Source organism: Lissotriton helveticus, chromosome 5_1 (assembly GCF_964261635.1).
Source record: "Lissotriton helveticus chromosome 5_1, aLisHel1.1, whole genome shotgun sequence".
In the NCBI taxonomy this organism is placed as follows: Eukaryota; Metazoa; Chordata; class Amphibia; order Caudata; family Salamandridae; genus Lissotriton; species Lissotriton helveticus.
The window spans coordinates 1345702848-1345722494 of record NC_136065.1 but is presented as its reverse complement, the minus strand read 5'-3'; the positions used below and the strand labels follow the sequence as shown (position 1 = coordinate 1345722494).

The 19647-nt window shown below is 45.6% G+C and overlaps 1 protein-coding gene, 1 non-coding gene and 1 pseudogene across 3 annotated transcripts in view; 2 read left to right on the top strand and 1 right to left on the bottom strand.

Annotated features, from left to right (window-relative positions):
- OARD1 (O-acyl-ADP-ribose deacylase 1) overlaps positions 1-17631 on the bottom strand; it is a 44783-nt gene extending 27152 nt beyond the window's left edge. The window contains exons 1-2 of one of the 2 annotated variants that reach the window (XM_078644230.1): positions 17495-17631; positions 10658-10725 (exon numbers count right to left, since the gene is read on the bottom strand). In XM_078644230.1, the coding sequence (XP_078500356.1) occupies positions 10658-10693 (36 nt within the window). In that variant the 5' untranslated portion in view covers positions 10694-10725; positions 17495-17631. Of the gene's footprint in view, positions 1-10657; positions 10726-17143; positions 17310-17494 lie in introns of those variants that run through there. The other variant, XM_078644231.1, reaches the window with a different exon arrangement.
- Positions 6187-6262, top strand: LOC144756957 (small nucleolar RNA snR60/Z15/Z230/Z193/J17; annotated as a pseudogene).
- LOC144756950 (small nucleolar RNA SNORD47) lies at positions 7245-7317 on the top strand. The gene has a single exon (XR_013595427.1). It is a non-coding gene; the product is annotated as a small nucleolar RNA SNORD47 (small nucleolar RNA).
- Positions 17632-19647: the final 2016 nt, after the last annotated feature.

The window sequence follows — 19647 nt, the reverse complement described above, 5'->3', positions numbered from 1 at the left end:
CAGTAGGATAAGTAACTTGATTGAGTTTCATTAGCGATTCCTAATGGGTCGCAAATAGACCTACCTCATGCATATTAATGAGGTAGTTTGCAAACCATTAGGAATATACGCCATCACAGGGATGGTGGGGCCTGCCGAGGTTAGCAGACCACCATGTCTGTGATTGCTTTCAAATAAAGCAGTCTTTTTTTAAATGCATTCCGTTTTCCTTAAAGGAAAACGGGATGCATTTAAAAAGACAAGCATTTACAATGCAATGGTCTCGGCATCATTAAAGGTAGAGCTATTGGCATTGCTCATGACATTTTTTTTCTTTAAATCATAAATAAATGGCATTGTCATTTACATTGTCAATACACACCACTCTGCACTCAACTGCACTCACCTGCACTGCACTCAACTGCACTCACCAGCACTGCACTGCACTCACCTGCACTCACCTGCACTGCACTGCACTCAACTGCACTCACCTGCACTGACCTGCACTGCACTCACCTGCACTGCACTGCACTCACCTGCACTGCACTGCACTCGCCTGCACTGCACTGCACTCACCTGCACTGCACTCACCTGCACTGCACTCACCTGCACTGCACTCACCTGCACTGCACTCACCTGCACTGCACTCACCTGCACTGCACTCACCTGCACTCACCTGCACTGCACTCACTTGCACTGCACTGCACTCACCTGCACTGCACTGCACTCACCTGCACTGCACTGCACTCACCTGCACTGCACTGCACTCACCTGCACTGCACTCACCTGCACTGCACTCACCTGCACTGCACTCACCTGCACTGCACTCACCTGCACTGCACTCACCTGCACTGCACTCACCTGCACTGCACTCACCTGCACTGCACTCACCTGCACTGCACTCACCTGCACTGCACTCACCTGCACTGCACTGCACTCACCTGCACTGCACTGCACTCACCGGCACTGCACTCACCGGCACTGCACTCACCTGCACTGCACTCACCTGCACTGCACTCACCTGCACTGCACTCACCTGCACTGCACTGCACTCACCTGCACTGCACTCATCTGCACTGCACGCACTGCACTCGCCTGCACTGCACTCGCCTGCACCGCACTCACCTGCACTGCACTCAACCTGCACTGCACTGCACTCACCTGCACTGCACTCACCTGCACTGCACTGCACTCACCTGCACTGCACTCACCTGCACTGCACTCACCTGCACTGCACTCACCTGCACTGCACTCACCTGCACTGCACTGCACTCACCTGCACTGCACTCACCTGCACTGCACTGCACTCTACTGCACTGCACTGCACTCACCTGCACTGCACTGCACTCTACTGCACTGCACTCACCTGCACTGCACGCACTGCACTCACCTGCACTCACCTGCACTGCACTGCACTCACCTGCACTGCACTGCACTCACCTGCACTCCACTGCACTGCACTCACCTGCATTGCACTGCACTCACCTGCACTGCACTCACCTGCACTGCACTACACTCACCTGCACTGCACTACACTCACCTGCACTGCACTACACTCACCTGCACTGCACTCACATGCACTGCACTGCACTCACCTGCACTCACCTGCACTCACCTGCACTCACCTGCACTGCACTCACCTGCACTGCACTCACCTGCACTGCACTCACCTGCACTGCACTGCACTCACCTGCACTGCACTGCACTCACCTGCACTGCACTGACCTGCACTGCACTGACCTGCACTGCACTCACCTGCACTCACCTGCACTGCACTGCACTCACCTGCACTGCACTCATCTGCACTGCGCTCAACTGCACTGCACTGCACTGCACTGCACTCACCTGCACTGCACTCACCTGCACTGCACTGCACTCGCCTGCACTGCACTGCACTGCACTCACCTGCACTGCACTGCACATACCTGCACTGCACTGCACTGCACATACCTGCACTGCACTGCACTCGCCTGCACTGCACTCGCCTGCACTGCACTCACCTGCACTGCACTGCACTCGCCTGCACTGCACTGCACTCACCTGCACTGCACTGCACTGCACTCACCTGCACTGCACTGCACTCACCTGCACTGCACTCACCTGCACTGCACTGCACATACCTGCACTCTGCACTCTGCACTCACTACTCTGCACTCACTACTCTGCACTCACTACTCTGCACTCACTACTCTGCACTCACTACTCTGCACTCACTACTCTGCACTCACTACTCTGCACTCACTACTCTGCACTCACTACTCTGCACTCACTACTCTGCACTCACTACTCTGCACTCTGCACTCACTACTCTGCACTCTGCACTCACTACTCTGCACTCTGCACTCACTACTCTGCACTCACTACTCACTACTCTGCACTCACTACTCACTACTCTGCACTCACTACTCTGCACTCACTACTCACTACTCTGCACTCACTACTCACTACTCTTCACTCACTACTCTGCACTCACTACTCTGCACTCACTACTCTGCACTCACTACTCTGCACTCACTACTCTGCACTCACTACTCTGCACTCACTACTCTGCACTCACTACTCACTACTCTGCACTCACTACTCACTACTCTGCACTCACTACTCACTACTCTGCACTCACTACTCACTACTCTGCACTCACTACTCTGCACTCACTACTCACTACTCTGCACTCACTACTCACTACTCTGCACTCACTACTCACTACTCTGCACTCACTACTCTGCACTCACTACTCTGCGCACTCACTACTCTGCGCACTCACTACTCTGCGCACTCACTCCTCTGCGCACTCACTCCTCTGCACTCACTACTCTGCACACTCACTCTGCACTCACTACTCTGCACACTCTGCACACTCTCTCTGCCCACTCACTACTCTGCACTCACTACTCTGCACTCACTACTCTGCACTCACTACTCTGCACTCACTACTCTGCACTCACTACTCTGCACTCACTACTCTGCACTCTGCACACTCACTCTGCACTGTTCACACCGCTGATATCATGGAATCTTCCACCACACTTTCTAAAACTCTATAGTACGAAGCATAATAGGCACAGAACCAAAAGAAGGGTAGACATTGCTTAAAATAATCTTATTGTATTTATGAGAAGCAAAAGCGAGACTGTGAAATGTGCTGAATATCAGTTTGTTACGAATCAACAGAGTGGAGTTAGAGAACCAAGAAATAGTAATTTAGAATCTGGGTTAGAAGGAGTAGTAATCACAAGCTGAGGATCAACGGGCGCGAAACAGCGTGGTGGGCGCGCAGGAGACGCAGCGTGAGCGTGCACATCAGCTGAAGATCGCCGGAGAAGACACCGAGCCTGCCTGCTGCCTGTTGACTGACCCGCTGCAGAGGGAAAGAGCCCGGTGAGTGGGGGTAGAGGGGGAGGGGGGGGCCGGCAGAGAGGGAGTGGGCAGAGAGGGAGGGTTTGTGTGTGTGTGTGTGTGTGTGTGTGTGTGTGCGTGCGTGCGTGTGTGTGTCTGGTGTGTGCCTGCCTGCCTGCCTTTGTGTGTGCGCGTCCACAGACCCTGGTCGGCTCGTGCACCGCTCTGTACTCCCTTGCGAGCTTACTCGGCGACAATAGTTCTCGTTGCCGAGACCTAAAAAATGAAACTTTGCAGTTTCATTTTTTAAGAGTAGGTAGTGGTCCGCTGGACCATTTTTTAAGAGTAGGCAGTGGTCCGCGGGACCACTTCCTGCTCTTACAAAATATTTATTTTCCATTATCAAAGAGGAAGGGGTCCCCTGTGGACTCCTTCCCATTTGCGAATCGGTTACCACCTCCTTCAAGGATTGGGCAAAATATGAATGGCAATCGTAATTCGGTCGCAAAACATTCATACATCCCATTCAGATTCAGTATTTGGAAGGGACGCCCTAAATACGCCTCTTCCAAATACCGAATCACAAAGACAAATTGCGATTCGGTAACATGTTACCGAATCGCAATTTGTGTTTCATACATATATAAAAGCATTTTTGCGGTCGAAACTGAGTGATCGGCCGTTTCCGACCGCAGAAATGCTTAATACATGTGGCCTCTAGATATCTACCAGATAACATTTCATAATGGACGATTTCTGTCTGCTCTCTGTATCCTATCTTATTTTTTTAAGTTTTATAAAGCGCAAACTAGACCCAAAGTATCGGGTATCAGAGCGCTTTACATAGCACCAGTTTCATTACATGACGACACATTTATTTTTGTAGGCACAGGAGATTAAGTGATTTGCCCAGAATGACAGGATGTTGAGCGTCGCTGCCGAGACTCGAACCTGGTTCCCCAGCTTCGACGTCGACCGGTCTACATCCTGTCCCCAACCTATGTCTTCTTATTCTAAGCAGCCTATCATTAGATCATTAGCTTATTGCTCCTCGCTATCCATGGATCCATTTAGAACTCACTCACCTCAATCCAGGTCTAGGTGTCTATGGGTTTCGCAGTACCATCTCAAACAATCAAGTGTGCCTATTATGCACCATTGCAAAAACAACAATTGATGGATGGAATGTTGCACAATGGCAAAACATTCACCCCAGTCACAGATCTGGGTTTAATCATCGTTATTCTGCTCACCACACCACCCCAGTTCAGAAATGGCCATATGCAAATCAGTCTTGACCCTGTGCCTCATGGGAACAGTCCAGCCCAAACTGCCAAGCCATGTCTTCCCTGGACCATAATCAAGCATCCTAGGACCGGTTTCTGGCTATCAGCCGTCATCAGCCATGATAGCTTGATTCCAGTGGCATGGAGAGCACAGGACTTGGACCTGTGCATCAAATGACATGGAACTCTGGACTGGGGTAAACCTCGATATCAGCACTGTATACAGTCAGAAATGGTTAAGCCATCTCTGTTATGTATTCCTAGCACTGCATACAGTCAGAAATGGTTACGCGATCTATGTTATGTATTCCTATGTGCAGTTTTTTAGGTCTCGCCCTGCGATTGCAGGCCAAAGGCCTGCAGTCGCAGAGCGAGTCTTTTGTAATCGTTTCACGCGTTTTACTTTCAAGGACTAGGCAGAGCGGACAAGAGGCTGTTACGCGCACGCAGCCGGCCGCAATGGGATCAGGTCGCGCGCTCACCCTCTCCTGTCTCTTCTTTCTCTCCTTGGACGCCTCATGCATACACACACACACAGCCCCTGCTTTTCGCACAAGCACACACACAGACACACACACGGGCACACGAGCGCACATACACACACACACACATGCACACATACAGACACCAACTCCCCCCCCCCCGCCGCCTCCACCCCCCAAGGGTGAGATGTCCCCCCCCTCTTTCCTCGCACTCACCTGAGAGGTCGGCGCGGGCCCCACCGAGCAGCAGGAGGCAGGCGGCGAGCAGCAGCGGCGGCTCCATGGCGCTTGGTCCGTCCGTCTGTCTGACTGCCGGCGCGTGCCCCCTTTCGGCCTCCTATACAGATGCGTGAGAGAACAAGGCCCAGTGCGCCCCTCTTACGCACTGAGCGAGCGCGCGCGTGCCCGCCCGCCACAGAAAGAGAGCACGGACAAGGACCCGGGTCTAATATCAGCTGCGCACGACCCGAGCCCGAGGACAGGGGGCAGACCAGGGCCATGGAAGTAGAAGGACAAGGGCTGCGAGCCCGCCTGCGCTCGTGTATCGCTTTGTGTGAGCACAGAGGCAGTCTACGCTGCCAGGTAACAGTGAGTATTCCCAATATTCGGCATTGCTTTGGGGGTGACCAGACACTCGTTTGTTTTTTAGATTCGAGCTTCAGAATGTACCTAAAACGGTAAATATCGACTGTTATCTACATTGGGCATCGTGGTAATTTTAATGTGGTGTAAATGGCTTAGCCAGCCTCTAGGATGAGGGTGGGTGGGGATAGACCTCATAGTTCAACTAAAGATTAGTTTGTAGACATGTTAAGGTGGCTGGGGAGCTTGAGCGTGCTGCTGTGATGACTGTGTATTTGCTACTCTTGAACAAGAGAGTAATGATGAGAGCTAACCACACTTGATACTCTGAGCACGCTGACATCTTGCAGTGGCTTTATTTTAAAATAATGCTTCTACCTGATGGCTTTTTTTCCCCCCCATGACTTTCACTTGTAGAGTCAATCTGCCTTCCGGTAGAATCCCTTATCAAGTATACTCTGCAGGAAAAGGTGAGTTCAGAAGTATTTCAGCTCAGACATTCTCCCCGCAGCACTCAGCCCAGGGTGTGCATGATGAGCACATAGTTCAGCTGATTCTCTATGAAGAACAGTCTTTCGCTCCTAGCTGATGCATCCTTAACTGAAAAGTGCTGCCCCTAATAGCCCAGGGTTGACACTTGTTCAACTCACACCTTAACTGAGCTTGGTGTCACTAAACCGAGTATCCTGCCAGTCTCAAAGCTATCAATTAGTGTAGTCCTGAAGCACGCTTCCTATTTGGTGCTCCTGCTATAATAGCATTAACTGAATCAACCATCGTTAGTTGTAAACATCAGTCTTTAACATCTCTTCATGCTATCTGCCTCTGACTAGTTTCTGCTGTCATGTCTCTTTTCAGACTGCATCGTTTGCGACTGGAGAACAGATGAGCCAGGTTAGTAATTGTGCGCTCAGGATGGGTTTGCATCATTTACTTGTGTATGTAAAGCCGGGTGCCAACATGGGCCAGTCATTTTCATGGTTTGGATCGTTAATAATGATTTTAGCTATTTCTTGTAGCCAGGGCCACTGGATGTATGCGATTCTGCGGCCGTGGCGTTTTTCACATAATTATAGATTCGCCACGTGGTCCATCTGCTTGTATAATCTGTGTATTTTAACATTGTTTTTTAGTAAACTGTTCAAAGGTTACTAAATGCAGCAGCATGGTGCTGCTACATAAGAGCATATGTTCACTGGTCACCTTTCTGTTGCTTATTTCTATATTTCGGTAGTAATGAGGTCCCCCCAAATCTCTAAGTACTAAATGAGGTTAATAATGTGCCGCATGATTTGCCCTTCTGCCGCATAATTCCTATGGCCCTGAATATAGCTAGTAGAGTGACTTGAAGCTTTGCTTTTTCTGCCTCCTACCTATCGGGTAGGGCAGTACTAATGTCATGGCTTGTTGGCTAGTAGCATTTGGCAATTTGGTATGGCATTTCCACCTGTGGTCTTCCTCTGCTCATTGTGTGGCTGCTCTGAGCTTAGAGGATTGATCTATTCAACACCATTATGCAAAGCCTCGTGGCACCCCCTTCCCCTGAATGTTGTAGCAGTCATGTGGGTAGTTCACAAGCAACCAGTGATGAAACCGATTCTGCCATATGAGTATTGCTGATTATACTCCTACCGTTCCATTTGTCTGAGGTTGCTTGACTCTAGGGTAGCCGGTGGCTTGTATATACATCAGTCAACTCCACACTAGCCTCTATGTGGACCTTTACTACAAGGTTTCTCTATCCACCTGAATGTGTTAAGGAGTGTAATGTGGCAAAAGCTGAAACTTTTGTGCCTGGAACGTCCCCTCTCTAAGACTAGACCATCTGATTTCTAAAGCTTGCCTGTGCAGGCCCTTCAGCAGGTGAGATTAATATTTTGTTGGTAGTCACTTTCAAAACTGGATTTACGGTGATAGTAACTCGAACAATCACTCAGCACCCCATGAAATAGACAAGAATTGATTAATCTGAGCTCCTTTGACTTAACTGGGGGTCGAAAGAGCAAGCATCAAGGATTCATCCCTTTTTTGTTACAGGTCCTTGATCCACCTGTAAAGGTTTAGGGGTGTTAACTGATTCCTGTAGGACTGAGTTTATTAAAGTATGCCTTTTTTAAATTATTGTGACATTAAAACAGAGTATTTAATATATGAAATGGGGCGTGCGCTTTGAGAACAAACAAATATGGCGAGGCAGTGAGTTCCTCCCACACTTAAAAGCCAACAGGCAGCACATGCCTCATAAGAAGGGGTAATATATATTTTTTGTTACAATCATTTGATGTACAATCTGAAGAATTTACATCTTTGTTTCTAGCTCAATGGGGTCAAAAGTAGCTAAATCCTCATCACCACAATTTGTTGTGCAGTGGCACAACCTTCAATAAGGTTGTTGCCTGTGACCAGCACTGCGTAATTCAGTGGCTCTGTTAATAGGATGTCATACATGGAGGTTAACAAGGGTGCCTTGAATTACAGCATTTTGCAATAAGTTAACATGTCTAGTTGGAGAGCAGTCCTCTGTCAATTGTTAGTGCAGAGGTGTATAAGTGGCAGTGAATAGCCCAATATATTTACATTATCATTCTAGCTAGTAGGTGTGGGCTAGGTAGTAAAACCCAGCCAAAAGCAGCCTCTACTACCTCGCAGAAGCCAATCTGTCTTATTTGGATAGGATAGCAGTGACTGCAAGAGAAAGGTTGAAGCAGGACATTTGAGAGAGTAAAAGACTGTCTCTACGTCGTTTTTTCTGTTCAACTGCCTTCAATTTAACTGCCTTGATAGAAAACGACCAGCAGAGGTCAGTAAAATGCCAGAATCACTTTAGAATTCTCTAGATTCCAGTCCATGGGAATGGTCTTCCACGAGCACCCGTAGACGGTATTTTTTCAAATCTTGTATTTTCAGTGAAATGACCGCTGAAAGCCCTGATTTTATATTAAAAACAGAGCTTTGGACTATACCATTTTCCGCTGAAAGGCAATATTTCTCATTGTGTTGCCATATCTGGCGTGTGATGCAGTTTGGTGCTTATTTCCCTCCTTTTTAGGTCTCGCTGAGCCAATGTGCTTGCCCATTGCTCCGGCTAGACTTATGTAGGGGCTCCAGGAAAGGCTGCCAGAGGGCTTTGGAATGAGGATTATGGCCAGTGCATGTGTGCCGGCGTGCGCTCTCAATTTGCTCCCCCGCCCCGGCATCAAACTTCAAAGGAATGTGCTCCCGAGCTTGCTGGCCTCGCTCTCATTAGCCTTTATTTACTTGTTTTCATGGTCTGTTCTTCATCCAGCTCTCTCGCTCCTTAGCTCTGTTTCTTCCCTCTCTCTCTCTCGCTTTCAACCTTGTTGTTTCATATTGTTTGCCCTGGCTCTTCTCTTCCATACAGGCTCACTTCTGTTGCTCGCTGCTTTTGCTCCTATGAATTTTGGCCTATCTCCAACCTCCTCCCTCGCTGATCTTGGATCTCGGCCCCCTCCTCCTCTTTTCTCTCTCCCTCGCCTCTCCCGTGCTTACTGTTCCGGTCTCCTATTCATTCATCTTCCTCATCCAATTTACCACTCTCCATCTCGCAGACATACTTCCATTCTTGGCTAAGAAAATCATTGCAGTATTGATCTGTGCCTACTAGTCTCTCTTCATAACGCATCCCATGCTTTGTTAATCAATGTTATATACATAACGAGGGTTTTGTTTACAGGTCTATTTAGAGGATACCTCACTCTGGGGCACCACCATCTCACTTGGGGGCACCACCACATCATCACTCAGCACCACAACAGCACTGTCCTTGCTTGCTACCAACAAGCATTGCCATAGCCAATAGGACTCGCATTAGGAAAGTGTAAGCTATTGGCTTTGTGAATAACAATGCTATTAATTTATATCTTTTTATAGCCAACACATTAAAAAAATGTGTCATTTACAATACCAATAGCTCACACTTTCCTAATGCGAGACCTATTGCATTGCAAATGCTTGTTCTATCAATGATTGTAGTTCCAAAATCGCAGTTGCCTTGTTGGGAATGAGCAATCTTCCTATGCTGCGAGTGTCTGTTACTGCAGCTGTTATTTTTGGCGTGCATGCCTAAACATGGGTCACTGGGAGATAAATATGCAACTCCACATCCACAATGATCTATCGTATTCAACGTTGTAGATGGTAACACAATTAAAGTAGATCCTGAGCTGCATTACATATGTACTTTTATTCATTTTCCACTGTGCCAAATTAATCCGAGATTAACCAAAACAGAAACTTCTTCATTCATCAGGCTTGTATTTTTAAAGAAAAAAAAATCTGAGCTAACCCAAGAACAAGAAACAAGGAGCATACTGTACTGTTATTGCCTTTGAAAAGAAACTTAAAACAGTCATTAAAGAACATTGCCAAAGGGCGGTATTTTGATATAGGTGACACTGGTATGTTTGTAAGCACAATGTCCTCCCTGCGGTTGGTTTCAAGGCATCACTTAAGGGTCAAAGAAGGGCAGATGGCCCACTAAGGCTGAAGCTTTGAGTACACTTTTCTGCTGAACAGCATTAGCCTTGTGCAAAAGCACGCTGCCTCGGCTGTGGACGAGAACCCTGGCTGACCACTTCGATCCCGTCAGAAAATCTCATCTAATTGAGGATGGCTGCAAAAGCGTTTTTGAAATATAAGGGGTCTAGGCTTCTGGTTGATCAGCAAGAACATCCGTTGTGAACACTCGAGTTTCTGAAAGGTAGGATTCATTTCATATACACCTAATTTCTCTTGACTGGAGGGGCACAGATCTCTCTGATCAGTCAAATGGTATGCCACGTACGATGCCCATTACAGATATGCAAGAAGCACGAGATTCATCGTTTTATTCAATACACAGAGTGGCAAACTCACCAGCCACTGGGAAAACATACATGTTACACTGAATTCTCACGGAATATCAAACTTTACAAGATAAGCATGTTCATGACACTGATGGTTTTGATGTTTAGAGACAAAGTTTCTACATACCCACTGCTTTGGCGCCTTGGAAGGGCTGGAGGCCATTTCAAAGTCTTTTTGTATTACAATTCTTTACTCTAAAGTGAAATCAAAAAAAGCGCAATGAAAAACGTGGGAAAGATTTTCATTTGGAACATCCATTGTGATGTAAAGAGAGAGTAACTAAACAAGCTAAAAGAACCAAATGATACGCATGGAAGTGTTATGATGCAGCTTACTTCATCTCTGCCAGTCGAGATGAAGTTTCAAATCCACTTGATCATCCATGAAAGCACTGTGCCATTTTAGATGACAGATCTGCCTATGCACACGCGTCCTAACCCTCTGCAAACTTGCTGGGCCAGAGCCGCGAAACAAGAGCATAACAATCCCAAATGAAAACACTGCCAATTAAATCAAAATTGGGAGCTGCTTGCAACTTAATTTAAACGCAAATTCCCCATATACGTTTCAAAACCCTGAGCAATGTACAACAGCATTGCCTTAGACCAGTGGTCCCCAAACTTTTTGATGACGAGAGCCCCCATCAAAATTCTTTAGGCGTAGGGACCCCCTCCCGAAAACAAATTCTAGAACCGCATAGTCCTCATCATTGACAACCATAAATGTCCTCCAGAGAAACAGTCAATCTGTGGTTGCACCTCATTAGTACTAGTTTAAAACCCAAATATAGCAATAAGCAACAAAAAGATGACAAGAGCAGCTTTACAAAGGGCCTTCTACAGAGAGGCATCACCTGTTGCTGCTTTTTAGTAACTTTTAATCCTCTTGAGCAAATACATTTTTTGTGTTAAAATCAGCAGATTATGCAGCAGATGATGGATTATGTTGCAAATGCGGCAAACCTATAATTATGCTAAAATTACTGCTGCCGCACAATCGCATAATTCCAGTGGCCCTTGGAATATTAGCTGTAATGCATGGGCTGCAACTTTATTGCACTGCATTAGAGGAAAATCATACTATATTTCATGGGATGCCGACAGCTTGGCATTTACAGCTGCATATAACTGGAGGTAGCTGAAAATCATTCATCATAATTAAAACATACATACGTTTTCTAGGTCTTTCACAATCAGGTAGCTACATAAAAAATATCGGGCAGCTTCAATGAATAATAAATACATTTTAAAAAGTTGTTACTCAGTGGGAAATGAAACATAATAGATTAGTAAACTTCTATTAGTTAATGCATTCCAAAGGTCTGTGTGAAAGGAGAGAGCCACAGAATTAAATCGTGATTGGTGCAGTGGAGAATAGTGACTTGTGTATTTTTAGTGCTATGCGGTCACAGCCTGTGACAGAAAGCACTGTGAATATTTAAGTCTTTGGTTTATACTTGCATTACACACAGAATAAGATAGACCATTACAAAATGTGCCAAATGTTTTACGATAAAATGGTGCTTCCAAAATATAGATGATGCTTCCAAAACATAAGGGCTTATTTATAAGCCCCTTACTCTGCTGGTGCAGACCCATTATGTACAAGGTCATGCAAAGTACCTTTGCATGGCTTTTCAAGGCCACCTAGATATGGTGTAAGGTAACGCAGCGCAAGTCAGAGCGTTGCCTTACAGTGCGCTGCGCGGGGCGTTCTATGGGCGTTGCAGTGGGTTTTCCTATGGGTTTTGACATATTCCCAGATTTACAAGGATCTGTAAACCTGAGGATGGGTCAAATCTGTACCTTGTCCCAGGGAATGCGCAACAAGGAAAAATATCTTTATTTCTCTTCAATTATTTCCTCTTTCTATGTGTAGCACACATAGAAAGAGGAAAAGGCCTCCATGGGTTGTTTTTGCGCGGAAAGGCGTGCCTTCTTGCGCAAAAACAATCCTGCCAACAATGCAAAAACCCTGCGCTAGGCACCAAATTGTGCGCCGGCAGGAAGGACAGGAGTGCACCGTATCTTATAAATACAGTTGATTCCTATACTATTGAATTGGCATAGGGCAGCACAGCAAAAATACTTGTGGAGCTGCCCTACACCATTTCATTAGAAATGAGACCCATACATTTTAGTAATAACCAGACCCTATGTCATGTAATTTTTTTTACATAACTGTCCCTTCAACACATTCTCAGGGATAGTAAGCACTATGTAAATACAACGACAATTAAAAGCAAGCACTTCACAGCTCAGTAAACTCTGTGCACTACCACTCAAAAAGTGATTTGATCAATTAACTGTAGCAGAACTCTCCCGTCCAGAGAAATAAAAGCTTGGCAGACAGCTAAACACACATTTCTACCAGTGTGCTGCTGGCTTGAAAGAAATGCAAATGTGCACGATTTAATTAGCAAATCCTTTACATTTGCAGATTAACTGGTTACACACATTTGCATTTCTTTCAGGCCAGCAACACATTGGTAGAAAGGCGTGTTTAGCTGTACCGGAATCAACCATCTGGGCCGTTTTCTTTAGGCTTAGACACATAGCAATAATTAGACCATAATTACTCTGGACTTAGATGTAAATACTACAAAACGTGTAAGTAACTATTAGTGCCATTGCTCTGTCCATCTCTACATCACCCTTCCCACAACCTGATTCAGGTCACCAACCGATTACAGCGTCACATGTATGGGTCATTTGAAATGTACTTTTCTGTTTGATATAGTGCTTTATCGCTGTGATGCACCAGGGGGGCTTTATATATATATATATATAGTAACCGAGAAATACAACATAGACCGCAGAGGAGAAAACAGTAGGTTAGAAATGCTAATAGACTTTGGTACATATTGTTCTCAAAGACTAGCTGAGGGCCAGTTCAGATGTATATAGATGGATGTGACAAGATGAGCTCTTATTTGTGTCTTGAAAGTAAAGTTCCGATCTCGCCTCGTGGGGAGTTTAAGCTTTGGAGGTTTTAAATCTTAGTGTTTCTGGGTGCAGCGTGATTCGATTTAAGCCACGTTAGCCTCCAGAGATTGTGAAAAGGCAGCAAGAGAAAGTGGATATTTCGCGGGGACCTATGGACAGCAGATCCAGTTGAGAAGCAAAACTTCGAAAGCCATCCAAATACCAACGGAACTTTGGAAACCATATGCTGAGACTTCACAGTTCAGCAAACAGCACCATCGTTTCTAGAACTACTAAACCCCAATCATCTAAAAGTGGCATCTATATATCTCTGTTGGTGGAACAAATCCAAATCTTTAGAACCTGTTATAAAGTAGGGTAAACACATAGCTTTGCTAATGCAAATACAAGCACCCTTAATAACACAGTACATGCCCCTAAATAATCCAATATGATGTAGAATACAAGATTAATAATATTGTTCACAATAATACCAGTAATGGGATAACCGCACATTCTTGACACAGCGCCTGAATTCTTTAACGGCTAGTGTGTTCCTTCACATGTGCTATCTACAGCAGAAGTGATAATCTGAGGATAATAAACATGGAGCCACAAATACTATCAAACAATTAATGTGTGTCTATCACTCCTTCTGTTTCCACTGTGATTGAGGGGATCATGTGACCATGTCGCAAAACACCCAAAATAACAACCATTGGCAATGCCAATAGGTAAGCTTAAAAAGAATGATATATTGTAATGTGAAGCATAGCAAATGGGTAGCATAGGGATGGATTTGTATGTTTGTGGAAGCAAACAGTAGAACAATATTGGTATAGGTTAAAAGGGCAGGTGACTGTTGCACTGTCAACAGTGGAGGTCCGTGCAGGTAAGCCTGGTGGGGCGGGGGTGAAACTGAAAAACAACGGAAGAGGGAATGCAAAATGAATGAATAAATAAAACCACTAACCTTGTGCTCGCAAGGTAAGTGTTTTTTAATTTATTTTACATTTTCTATCCCGTCGTTTGTCACTTTCACTACCCCCACCCCCACTGTGACCCCGCCATGCCCCACCGTGCTTACCTGCACAGACTGTCAAGCTAGACCTAAAAATCCATGAAGGTCAATGACTGCCCTTCTCCCATCTGTACTGCAGCCAGTGAAAAATACAATAAATGATCTAGTTATCCAAGGCACTTTATTAGGTTTACAATGTCATGCATGCCCCTGAAGGTTAAAACAATGGAAGGTGTATAAATGAACAAAATGATCAAAGCTGAGTGGAGGAAAAGCACTTTTATGTGGAAGCACACAACGTATGCCCAATTAAAACTTGTATTTCTAGCTCCCAAAATGTGGCCAAATCCCCTCAACTGGTGATTCTCACATAATAGTCTTGAGGCAGCTTCGCTGTCAAGTCAGAGCACAAAAACTAAGCACAGGCACTGACACACTGAACTCAATCCCTCTTGACTAGACTACAAGCCTAGAATGGAAGGAAATAGAGGGGTGTCTTTACACAACATGGGAAGGTTACTGTCAAAGACATATGAGCATTAGTAGAAGTGTGGGAGGGTCTGAGAGGCACAACGTGCCCATACTTTTTTTTTAATTTAGGAAAATAGTTACCCTTTAAAAAAAAAAAAAAAACCATAACAGGACGTTAATTTTGACAGTTAATTCAGACAGTTGAAAGGCTTCAGCTTAATTAAAGATAGGGAGTTTCGTGTGCTGTGAAACCGAAGGAGGAGCAGTCAGCTATGCAAGCCTTCCTGCCAGGGTAGGGTTATATATTGGTGAGCTGATGTTCCTTCATCTTGAATAAATACTAAGACAACAAGGATGAATCGTTTTTAGCAAAAATGTTTCGCTGGTTGGCGGCTAATACTCCATTTCCAATGCTTTGCCACTCATTTAATCCATTTTACTCTTTGTTTCATCAATTTTTTTATTATTTTTTATTGAAGAGCAGCCAGCTTTTATTGACAGTGACAGAAAACATCCTTGCTGTCTTAGTATTTATTCAAGACGTAGGAACGTCAGCTCACTAATATATAACCCTACTTGACCTTGAGAAGCTACTACTGTCCAGAGCTTCGAGCACAGTTCCTTTACCCTTTAACACATTATGAATCAACATCTAGACCTAGGATCCCTGGACCTGTTATCCTTCCTGCCAGGGTGCCTGCTTTCCTGAAAGAAATGTAAATGTGTTGGCTTTAATTGATGGAATCACTTGAAGCTCCCTGATGACACACTTATTAATTTTGGGAGGTACTGTAAGCGAGTTACCAGTGAAGCTGTGTAGTGTATGCTTTTAAATGACAGTTATTAAAAAAAAAAAGTCAACCACGTACAGTGTGGGTATTACTGACAATTACATTTTGGAAGCACTTTTTTATCCCAAATCTTTCTGTACCTTTTGTAGCTGCTTATCTTATACTGTGTGTAATGTACATTTTAAAACTACTTACATGTTCATAGTGCTGGCTATCTCATACTGGGACCTTGTAGTAAGTACTAAACATACACGATCCACTATTATCCACTGCAGCAACCAAGATTCAATTATGTGGATTAATTAATCGAGGTTTCGTGCTGTACAATAGTGCATTTCCGACTGACTAACATAACTTGCATTTAATTTTCATGTATGCTGCGCGTTGTTTTATATGTGGTTACCTGAAGATGAAAGACCAAAAAAAGCTACAGAATTTTTGTAACCACGCCCCCATTGCGCACATTACATCACCGTACCTTTTTAATGCACTTCGACCACTGCATACGTGATGTAGTTGGCTCGTTCGCTGTGCATTTTTCGCTCAAGTTTTAAGGGCACGGGGAACTGGAACGTTTGGACAATGATTGTCACCGTCCGTTGGACATGCGCCTCTAATTCCCACAAGTGAGTAGTATAGGGTGACCAGAATTTTAAAGCCAAAAACTGGGACATTTCACAAAAATAGAAGAAGGACTACAATTTTACTTCAAGCGATGAGAGCGTTCCTCAGCAGAGAATTACAGAACAAGCAGTTAGAACATACATAAAATGCAATTTTAAACGCAGTAGCAGGGGTGGCCTTAGGCATGTGCAAGCTGTGCACATGCACAGGGCCACCAAAACCCAGGTGCCACCACGCCGATATATATCCTTAATATAATAATCCTCAGAGGATGGATACATATTTGCGTGGTGGCCCCTGGCAGGGATTTGGCGGGCTCCGGCTCTGTTCCACTTCCAAACACCCTGACCCCCCCCTCTTCACTGGCCTCCGTGCCTCTTCCGGGGCCCCCTACCTACCCTCCCTGCCCAGGGCTGCCATGAGCCTAGAGCCGCCCCTGCCAGTAGCTTGCCTGTTAATTAAATTGCTTTCTTGAAACAACTGCTAACTATCCCTGCTTTGTAAAACATAAAAAACACCTCCCATCGTTTTCCGTCGACCCACTTTAAAAACAGGGACATGAGCTACATTTCTTGAAATGTGCTGGGACAGCTGGTTAAAAACTGGGACCGTCCTGGCAAAACGGGGATGCCTGGTCACCCTAGAGTAGTAGCAAGACGCGAAGTTCTTTCCCCACAAACAGGTACACATGGTAACAGCTCCTACAACCCACACAACTCCTCTCGAGCATAACGAGTTCCCTACAAAACAGATTCCTTTAAAAGCAGGGCAAACTGTTTACCTGGGCAATTCTGCCAAAAACTAAGAAATCTTTAGTGTGGGCAGTCTGGTCGTAGCAAGCAACGGTTCCAGTTAGTAAGCAGCACTGTACAGGCCGCATATGTACAAAGCACTGGAGAAAACTTATACAAATCGAGTGAAGTGGGTAAATGCCAGTTCGTCACAAAATGACAGCAGACTCGAGGAAGCTCCGCCCTACCCCCCTTCCCGAGCTGAGAAAGAGGCCAAGTGGCTGCGTAACCCCCTCTGACAGGTGCCGTAAACCTAAGGATGAGCTTTTTTTTTTTGTAATTCAATGCGATTTTGCTGTACTACACCACAGCTCCTCACTACAAAGGGGAGTCGCACTCACCGCAAACGGTAGGCCCAGGCCCAGGGCCACGCGCTGGCTTCGGAGACAAGGAGACGGGCCGTCCTGTCTGAAGCCGCAGCTTTCGCCCAGAGCCAAGCACACAACTTGACGCGGCCTAGGACCCGGAGGGATGCACAGGAGGTCGGATGACGCCCTTGATACGCGGTAAAGACCGGGTGGCTCTCGGCATCAGAGCGCGCTAGTGAAGCTGCTGGGACTGTACTGGAGTTTGACCGTGCTGCTCCCGCTTTGGTCCTTGACAGAAGAAATCACGAACCAGTAGGATATCAAAAAGATGTATTAACCTGAACTTAAAAAAAAAAGATGTATTAACAACAAAGGCCTGAATGCAGGCAACAAACGAGTGCGGCTCAACAGCCAACATGAGTGGCTTAAAATGAGCCCACGATTCTATGACATCATGTATATACAAGCTGAATGTTCTATGATGACATAACAATAAAAGCATCACGTTAGTAAGAGCAATTTAGAGCAAACAAACTATGAACAAATAAGTACATACCTAATATGTGATGAATGTAATATACAACACCGCATAGCTGCCAAGGTTTCAGATTGCTATGTGTGACGTTTTCATAATTTCAGTGTAATAATGAGTGACATTTAAACAATTATGAGTGACACTTTCTCACAAGCAAAATCAAGCATTGAATACGAAGGAAACATACAATTATCAGAAATGACACCCATTTGAGCAACTAGAAACTCCTAAAACAATATTAAAACATATCTGCAAAGCACCAGAAATTGAAGGGCACATCCTAGTGCCCTTGTAACCTGATCGGTCAGCGGCCAAAGACTCTAAGCATTGGGCAAGCCTCAGGAGAGTGAGACTGAGGCACACATAAATTACAGTCAGCCAGGCCCTTTTTGCAACATAATAATGAAAGACAGGGATGGGGGGTGTCATAGCGACCTAATCTCTACCTTCCAGTTTGCTTCCAGCTCTTTTATGACAGTTATTTGCTCCATGTTCTAAACTGGGATTTTAACTTATACACTTCAAGTAAAAAATTACCTCTCTAACTAAAGCACTGGCCTATTTTCATTATGTGTACTCCCTGATCTGCATGGATCGCGTATTTTGCAGCAGGTATATTAACCTGCTGTGCTACTTATAATCAGTCAAGACTTTCACTAAAATGATCGTGCTCCAGGAAGAACATTAATCAGTTGACAAAGAGCTGCCATCCACAGTTACCGTCTAGAGCTTGAGCCATGTAAACACTCGAGTAAAAGTCTCATGCATTCATGGAAATTTAGATATGGCTCTGAAGGCGGGCCGAGGGAATCTTGCAGAGGCCAACATAACGGAAAAGAGGTACAGCGTGGCCTGAGGTCAGGAAAAAGCCGGGACTAGACAATTCAAAGTTTTGTCAGAATATTTGCGTTTCTACATAGAAAGTGTTCGCTCCGACGGTACCAGGCATGTTTTGTAGCAAAGATTACCCCACCACTATCCAGGACATTTGGTAAATATTATTTCTTATCACTAAATAGACACTGCTGGCAGGCAGAGTCTCTAAATTACGGGAACCACAACATTTGGAACTTTAAATTAACGTTACTGCAATTAATCATGTTATGCGTCCACACACTTACTTTATGCAGGGATTGCGGAGAGAGCAGCTGCATTCCATGTCGGCCGCCCTCCCCTTGTCCGATGCCTGACAGCCCGAGCTCGGTTGGCCCGGCTCAGTGTCAGCTGAGAGCTGCAGTCAGGGGTCCTGGCCAGTTTGTTTGGGCGGCGTCAAGACCACAGTGGCCTCCGTCGTGTCCTCGGGGGTCGGACTCATGCTCAATTCCAAATCCACATAAATCCTCATTTTACAGAGAGCGGGCTCTGCTGAATTAACTCCCGCCCGGTATCACTACCCATGATTGGCTGCAGCTGCTGATTGGCTGCAGCTGCTGTGACGTCAAGAAAGTGCGGAATGCGTGCGGCTGCGCAGTGATAAATTCAACAAACCAGCCTCTTTAGTATGTCGAACTGCGCGCGCTTCACCGGCTGCTATTAGTAATTAAACAGGCCAGAGCTCGACCGCAGCTCTGACAGCTGAGGACCACAAGCCCTAATATGCGTGACTTCGCATTTCAGTGCGGTGATGCGGACCACCACACTGAAATGCGTT